The sequence below is a fragment of the Neofelis nebulosa genome, chromosome 7, assembly GCF_028018385.1.
Source record: "Neofelis nebulosa isolate mNeoNeb1 chromosome 7, mNeoNeb1.pri, whole genome shotgun sequence".
NCBI lineage: Eukaryota > Metazoa > Chordata > Mammalia > Carnivora > Felidae > Neofelis > Neofelis nebulosa.
This window is the reverse complement of record NC_080788.1, coordinates 108386475-108394777: the sequence shown is the minus strand read 5'-3', so window position 1 is coordinate 108394777 and position 8303 is coordinate 108386475. Positions and strand designations below refer to the sequence as shown.

The following is an 8303-nucleotide window of genomic DNA, read 5'->3' as shown; positions in this document are numbered from 1 at the left end:
AAATTCATGTCATTTTACCTCTTTTAGTGGTTTTCACTGAAAGGCTCCATTTTGGGAAACCTTATATATCCGAGCCAACAATTAACATTTATAACAATTGGTTTCCCTAACCATGGGATCGAAATAGCAGGTAGGCTCATTGGTGCAAAGCGAATAGCACTTCTCCTTTCTAGTTACGCGATCTATTGGATTAAACGCAAGGAGAAATGCTGGCTGGCCCGAGCGCGGCCTCTGAGGACTAGCACCACAGCTCATCAACCCCGGTGCCCGCAATCGCGGCACCCACACAGTCGTCTCCCCAGTCGTCGCCAACGTCTATCGCGTCTTTGTTCCTTTTGAAGAAAGATGAAAAGAAGTGGGCAGAGAGGTCTGGAGGAAGCGGAAAAAAAGGTGGTCATATTGGTGTCTAATTGCCGCCTTTCTCCTCCTCATCCTCCCCTGTAAATTTATACCTGCCCTTATTTGTCCAAGCTATGCCTCATTTCCTTATACAAAATTGTTAATTATAAAGTCCGCCCCACACTCAACTTACCGTTTGTCTTTAAAGACAGGCGGCTGTACTTACAGACCCTCCACCCCCTACACACACATTTTAATTCTGCGCACTTGCTCCAGACTTGAGGGTATTAACTGATTTTTAGAGCGGAGTTTAAACCTCCGTTCCGGTCTTCACACAGCTGCCATGTCAATAAGGACTATTCCAAGCAGAGACGTTCCTTCTGGCAGGACACTGCAGCTCCTTAAGACTTCATCTGAAACATCATGAGCACTAAAATAAGACGGCGAGGGAAAATTACCAGACACATGGGCTTGGGCTCAGGCGTGCCAGGCTTCCAGTTTAGAAAGTAAGTCATTGGGCACACCATGTGGTAGGGGCTCTTTTGAAATACTATGCACCCATTAAATGCATTTAAAAAATAACCCTAAAGGTAATGAAATATCAGCATCTATTTCCAACGTCTAATTGCACGGGATACTGCAGACTTTTAAGGATGCAAAATGCATTGTGTGTGGGAGTTTGGGGGAGAAGCAACTTCTCTCTACTCCGAATCTCTGGAGAGACAGCCAGGAGGGTGAAACACTTCATGAGTTTAAAATATATATTGCAGGGTGCACTGAACTGGGCACATTATTTTAAAACCATATACATTATATAGGGGGAAACTTCCGCAGTGTTCCTTCTCCCACTTATGTCTCAATATGTAAATGGTTCTGTGGAGCTGGGCTCTGGCTCGTGGACTCAAAACATATTTAAAGAAGACAAGCAAGTTTAAAGAGCCTAGAGTCTGTTCTTCGCATTCACTAAGAGGGTGCATTTAAATCAAAAGCATTTTTGAAGTGTACTTAAAATTCTGTTTTGAACTTATCTAATCAGAGATAAGTATAGTTATAAAGTCACTCTCCTACCATTCTGCTCTCCTTATCTCCCTGCATTGTTCTTATCTCCTGCCAGTCTCAGCTACTGACAATAGATTATCTTTGTTTAGAGACGCTAATTGTTTTCAAAATCTTTTTAATAATTGCTTTGGAACAAGGTGTGCAAATGAGGCTTAAGATAATTACAGCTTCATTTGTTTGTGCAGTTTTACTAAACATTCTCCACATATACACAAAATAACAGATGATGGGACTGAAATTGCAGGACATCTCTCATTCTATCGCAGTAAAATAGGCCAGCATTGCAATCTACACACACACACACACACACACACACACACACACACACACACCTCTTTATTTAATCTTCTTGGAGCCGCTGTCGTCCTGGCTCTGAGGGCAGTGTCCCTCTCAGAGCAGGGCAAGGATTAGGTTACAATCAGACAGCTATTGGAGCCGGACACAGTTTTATTTAATTTACACCCCATCCAGCGCCTTTCGTACGAGGTTCCCAAAGCATTTTTGCTAATAGCAAGTAAAGCTTCTGGGCATTCCTCAGTAGCAGAGGTGGCCTCGGAAAACGCAACGGCGCAGATGGGGAAACTGAGTCCAGACGCCTGCCGGCTCAAACCATAGAACGTTAAGATACCAAATCACAAATGAACCCTCAGAATCTTTATTTGCTCAGCAACAATGCTGTCAACAGCTCTTCCCAAGGTCCCAAATAGTCGTGGCCTTTTGAAAACGAGGGAAGCGCTATCCAGCTGGGAATACTTGTGCCCTTTGGAGGGCAGTGGGGGCAAAGGGAGAATGGTAGAGGGAATTAGGCTCCTAGAGCTGAAGTAAGCCGGGGAGAAGCCGCTCTTCCAGAGGCTGCAGCCCGGAGCCCTGCTCTGATCTTGTATTATTTATCGCGTTCCATAAGCTATTCATCAATCCATTATTTATTCATTCCAACATTAAGGTAATTAAATATGAGCTCACCGGGAAAGGGCAAGTCTGCAAGGGACAGGGACGGGGGTATAGAGGGAGAGGAGGGGAATATTGTCTGGAGTCATTGATTTGTGCAGAGATGTAAGCGGCTGCCCTTAGGTGACACTGAAAGGGGGCTCACGTTGCAGGGTCCTGACGCGCTCACCCACTCACACCCCCCCCCCCCCCCGCGCCCCTGGGCAGCGCGGCTCCCTCCCCCCACCCGCTTCCCACCTCTCGCGGTCGTTCTCCTCCCACCACTCCCTGTCCCGGGTTCCACAGCCGCGCCCTCCCCGCGCGGGGCGGCGCGGGGCGGCGCGGCCCCGCTGCCCGGCCCGGCGGCGCGCGGGCTGGCCAGCCCCGGATAGGCGCCGCCCGCAGCCAATCAGCGCGCCGGGGACGCTGCGCGCTTTAAGGCCGCTGCGGGGAGAACAGAAACCAAGTTCCCCGGCAACGAGCAGCATCAACCCGGCGGGAGGCCGGAGCCAGAGAGGCCCAAAAAGGCTGCGGAGTGAGCCGGCCTCTCCGTGTCCGGCGCGCCCCCCTCCGCCTTCTTCCTCGGCCGCCCAGCCCTAAATTTCGATTAGCTTTTTCGCCTACGGAAATCCTAGGGAGGGGGTTAGGAGCAGCTGCGCCCCCCTCCCTGCGGCTGCCGCCCCCCTGCTTTTAAGGCGCTGCTCCCTGCCGCGTGCGCCCGGGCAGTGCATCTCGGCAGGCCCCAACCATGTCGATGCTGCCGTCGTTCGGCTTCACGCAGGAGCAAGTGGCGTGCGTGTGCGAAGTTCTGCAGCAAGGCGGGAACCTGGAGCGTCTGGGCAGGTTCCTGTGGTCGCTGCCCGCCTGCGACCACCTGCACAAGAACGAAAGCGTTCTCAAGGCCAAGGCCGTGGTTGCGTTCCACCGCGGGAACTTCCGCGAGCTCTACAAGATCCTGGAGAGCCACCAATTCTCGCCTCACAACCACCCCAAGCTGCAGCAACTGTGGCTGAAGGCGCACTACGTGGAGGCCGAGAAGCTGCGCGGCCGGCCCCTGGGCGCGGTGGGCAAATATCGGGTGCGCCGAAAATTCCCGCTGCCGCGCACCATCTGGGACGGCGAGGAGACCAGCTACTGCTTCAAGGAGAAGTCGCGGGGTGTGCTGCGGGAGTGGTACGCGCACAACCCGTACCCCTCGCCTCGTGAGAAGCGGGAGCTGGCCGAGGCCACGGGGCTCACCACCACCCAGGTCAGCAACTGGTTTAAGAACCGGAGGCAAAGAGACCGGGCCGCCGAGGCCAAGGAAAGGTACGCGGCGTGCTTCCCGCTGCTCGGGCGACCCCGGGAAGCCTTCCTTTCCCCTCCGCCCCTTCTCGTCCCCGCTGGCACTCGCCACCGCGTCCTCTCCGCCGGCTGGAGCCCGTCCGCGGGGCGGCGCCCGGGCCTCCGCGGTACTGCAGCGAAAGTTCATGAACTCTGAGATCGCTTGCTAGGGATGGGGAGTCATTTGATTTGAGCGCCCGCGCGTGGGTTTCTTGGGGTGTGCGTGTTAGGAAATATTGGCGCTAGGTTTGTTTTTCGTGCCTCCCTGGTTGGCTGGGGCGACGAGTGGGGGGGGGGGTGCAGGGAGAACTTCTAGATCAACTACGAGGGAAGTGTTGATTGGTGTCTCGAGGAAAGGGGTTCGGTGGGGGCTGAGGGTCGCACACCTCTCTCCTCTTGCTCCCCAGAGGTGTGGAGCCGGCCTGAGACATCTGCTCTGCCCCCACTGTCGCCGCGTCCTTTCCTCGCTCTCTCCTGGTAGGCTTTTAGGCGAGAGGTCGCCGCTTCATTCCGCACTAGCGGTACAAAGGGAGGAGTCTTTCAAAAGAAATCCACAGAAAGGAGAGCTTTGGAAGAGTTGGCGCTGCACTTATTACGCGGCGCCCCAAGCCCGGAAAGGACTGCTCGTCTCCGGGCTCCCTCGCGCGTGTCCCGGGCCGCGGCGGGTCCATCTGGCGGTCCGCGCCGCCGCCCCGGCTGAGGAAGGGGGTCTCCAGTGGCAGACTTCTCTCCGGAGCTCAGAAGGCAATGTTATTTTAACCTGCCTCTGCCTCCGCCCTCCTCGCGCGAACACCCCCGGCCACCTGGCCCGGCTCCATCCGTTTGCTGTTGGAGTTTCCGAACGAGATTCGGAAGAGCCTAAGGAGGCGGCGGCGGCGGCGGCGGCGAGCGCGCTCCGGGAAGCCGAGGAGTTTTGGGGAAACCTGAGCGCCTGGTAGGGCTGGGCTTCCTTTGTTCGCTTGAGAGCCTGGGGGCCGCAGATGTCGCCTCTGCGTTCCCCCTCCGGGTGGAAAAGCACGGAGCCTGGATACTTTGAGCCGCAGCGGCTGTCCTGGGAGAGAGGGCAGGGGAGAGAAAGGGGGAGCGCTGGGGCCGAGGAGGTTGGGCCAGCACCCTGAAGGCGGAAGCGGCCGGGGCTCCGAAACCGTGAAGTTTACCAGCACCCAGCATCCGGACCGACGCCCAGGCACGCCGCACCCTGTCTCGGGCTGCGCGGGGCCTCGAAGTTTCCTCTGCTGGGAAACGGTGCGCGGTTGTGGATGTTCAGGAGGGGGTTCAGAGGGAGCTGTGAGGGACCAAGGACTGAGCGACTAACGCGGGGACGGGGACAGTTGGTTCCAGTTAGACCTTAGTTACAAAAGGTCTCTCCTATAAGTCAGGCCCGAGGGCCCACTCCCTGATGAAATCGGAGAGACTGGCTGCGCTCCCTGTGTTTACTCAGGTCACTGGGCCGCTCTGGACACCACTTCCCATGACCTGTCCTGTGCCTCTGAAACCACAACCTCCGGGCAGGGGCAGGGAAACTCGACGTTTAATTGTTTCCTCAGATGGGAACAGGACAATTGACTTGATTCACCCCAAACATCTGTGCGTTGGGCTCTGTTTGTCCTCTGATCATTTTCTTTATCACCAACAACCATTTGTTGGACGATTTTCAAACTTAATTACTCCAAAGCGTGATGCCAGTTGATAGGTATTTGAAAATAACTGCTTGAACACAATTTTGAAAATAATTTTTGTGTTTCAAATAAGTCCTGCTGATCTAGCTTTCTAAAATCTGGAAGAGGAAAGGACGTGGCTCCCCACAAGCTCTGCCAGTAGTTTCCCATTTCTCCAGTCTCCTTTGCCTCCTTACTTACCCCTGGACCCTTGGGGATGGGTGGGAGGGCACAGCTCCTCCATTTGGGTATATGACTGATTGCACAATGTCTCTCTTCTCCTGCCAGGTCCCCTCCCTCCACTCACACTTTTTTTAACCCACTTTTTTTTTTTTTTAACCATATGGTGTTGTCCTCTATTTCTCAGGGAGAACACCGAAAACAATAACTCCTCCTCCAACAAGCAGAATCAACTCTCTCCTCTGGAAGGGGGCAAGCCGCTCATGTCCAGCTCAGAAGAAGAATTCTCACCTCCCCAAAGTCCAGACCAGAACTCGGTACTTCTGCTGCAGGGCAATATGGGCCACGCCAGGAGCTCAAACTATTCTCTCCCTGGCTTAACGGCCTCACAGCCCAGCCACGGCCTGCAAGCCCACCAGCATCAGCTCCAGGACTCCCTGCTGGGCCCCCTCACCTCCAGTCTGGTGGACTTGGGGTCTTAAGTGGGGAGGTACTGGGCCTGGAAGCAGTGACTAGGGACACTTGTAAATAGAAATCAGGAACATTTTTGCAGCTTGTTTCTGGGGTTCTCTGCGCATAAAGGAATGGTGGACTTTCACAAATATCTTTTTAAAACTCAAAACCAACAGCGATCTCAAGCTTAGTTAGTTACCTTCTTCTCTCCAACTCTTGCATTTCCCATCCCAGTGCAGAGATCAGGGAAAAAAAAAAAAAAAAAAAACCCAAACAAACAAAAGCACCCACTCACCCAGTCTTGGTTCTGGGCAATCCATGTGCCAGCTTCACTAGCCTTTCTTTCTTTCTTTCTTTCTTTTTTTTCAGTGAATGGGAATTACAAATCAACTGAATTTTACTTATTTCCTTTTAATTTATTTATGGCAAAATCATTTGGGAAGAGGAAAAGGAAATGAAGAGAGAGAGAGAAGTCAAAATAGTGAAAATAAAAGCCTCCAGCCAGGAGGAAAATGTTTGCATTCTTAAGGTGAATAGGAAAAATATGATCTTATAACTTTTTTTTGATGGGGAAAAATTAAGTTTACATTTTTCATTATTTAGTGTTAAACACTTTTATGTAGATTAAAATGAAAGAACAGTATTAGGGGGAAAAAATAAGTGCCTAAATGTCTTAATGCTCTCTGTGTAAGGCAGTTAGAAATAGCAGTGACCATTAGTGCTACAACTATTTTTGTCAAATTTAGTGGGGTTTTTGGTTGTTGTTTGTTTTCTTGGGTTTTTTTAATGGCAAACTTTAAAAATGTACCAATGTGGAAAAAAAAAAAAAAACAAAACACTTTCCTGAATGCCATTACTTCTCATGCCCTTGAAGCTTTCGTATCTGTAGCCTACTCCTGTTAAGGGTTTCTCTTGTTCCTAGTTTCTAGCCTGCAAAAATATGCGACAAATCTGGCAACCTGGTATTTGTTACTAAAACAGCATGTGTTTTCAGGTTTCTTTTCTATTGTACCTAAACCAGTCTAAATTAAAACTTAGTAGAACACCAGGAGTACGATTCTGTTTCTGAAAGGTGAGTTGTGTATTGCTGTCATTGGGCCCTATTTTTTTTTTTTTTTGAAGTTTTCTTGCTTTCTTACTTAATGATGGTTATGAATTGCAGGGTACTTTGAAGGCCACCACCTGAACCAAGAGTGGTGACTGAGTTGATTATGTGATAGAAAGAGTGAAGTTAGCTCTAGGGTATTTATTTATTTTTTTATTATTTAGATATGCAGTTTTGTTTACCACTAGCTCTTCTCCACAGCGTTCATATGTTAACTCAGCTCTTTTGTATTAATGAGTTTATGACAAGACTGTGAAAGTAAAATAATATATCTGCTTGGAAAAAAAAAAGGTGGGGGGGACTCGAACATGGATAACAACATTGTGAATTAACCTGTATAAATAGAAAGCAGACCAACAGGACAGGGGCTCTTTGCACTGCTGTGAGATAGTGTCCAGAAAAATCCCAGTAATCGTGTAGGCTCCATATTATTTTTGCCTGGGGCAAAAATGATGTATCTTTGTATTTAGCTTTTAAAATTAGTGAAACAAATGGCATTATTTATTAAAATTCTACTCAGGATAACAGGATTGGCTTGCTTGTGCTTTGTAAAAATATTGCTCCCCAGAGAGAGTCTATTTATTTTCTGACATGACAGTTTCATAATTTTGATTTTTTCCCCATCCGTGTCACTATGAATATATTCATTTCTTTCTTACTCTTTCCTATCTTTCCTGTCCTGATCTAGGAGACTGAGTTGTGTGTATGAGGGGTGGTGGTGGTAGAATTTTAGGCCTTCTTATTATGAGGTTTTTTTTTTTTTTAATGTCAAATAGCTTTGACTGAGTTCAAAGGAGACAGGATCACTGTACTTAACTGTAGTCACTTTTACTTATAAAGTCATTTTTTCCCCCTTAGTGATGGACAGATGTGCACACAGCCGCTGGGAGACCATCATTTGGATTGGGAGCTCAGGGTCCCAATCTCCCTTGTTAGTGTTTTGGATCATTAAGTTGGTGTTTACTTAAGTCACTAGGGTGTTTATTCTCCACGTCTTGGGCCACGGAGAAATGCCACCCTCTGCAGGAGGGGCTCTCACAGGGGATCTCCGCACATTCTTCACATTCACTCCCCAAAACAAACACCCTGCACAAAGATAGCTTTCAATGACCCTGACAGGCTTCAAAGGACACCGCGGAAATCTCCCTGGAAAATAAGGAAGGGCCAATTACTTTAATTTCTTACATGCCCTCTCTTCCTACTCCGATGACTACCCCCCACTCTTCCAGCTCTGCTTGGTATAATTTTAGACTCGTGGA

At 49.9% G+C, this 8303-nt stretch overlaps 1 protein-coding gene across 1 annotated transcript; it reads left to right on the top strand.

Moving 5' to 3' along the window:
• The first annotated feature begins 2721 nt into the window (after positions 1-2721).
• On the top strand, positions 2722-7574 carry SIX1 (SIX homeobox 1). Its single transcript, XM_058739231.1, has 2 exons — positions 2722-3633; positions 5674-7574. The coding sequence occupies exons 1-2, from the start codon at positions 3074-3076 to the stop codon at positions 5966-5968; spliced, it is 855 nt and encodes a 284-aa protein (XP_058595214.1). The 5' UTR covers positions 2722-3073; the 3' UTR covers positions 5969-7574.
• Positions 7575-8303: the final 729 nt, after the last annotated feature.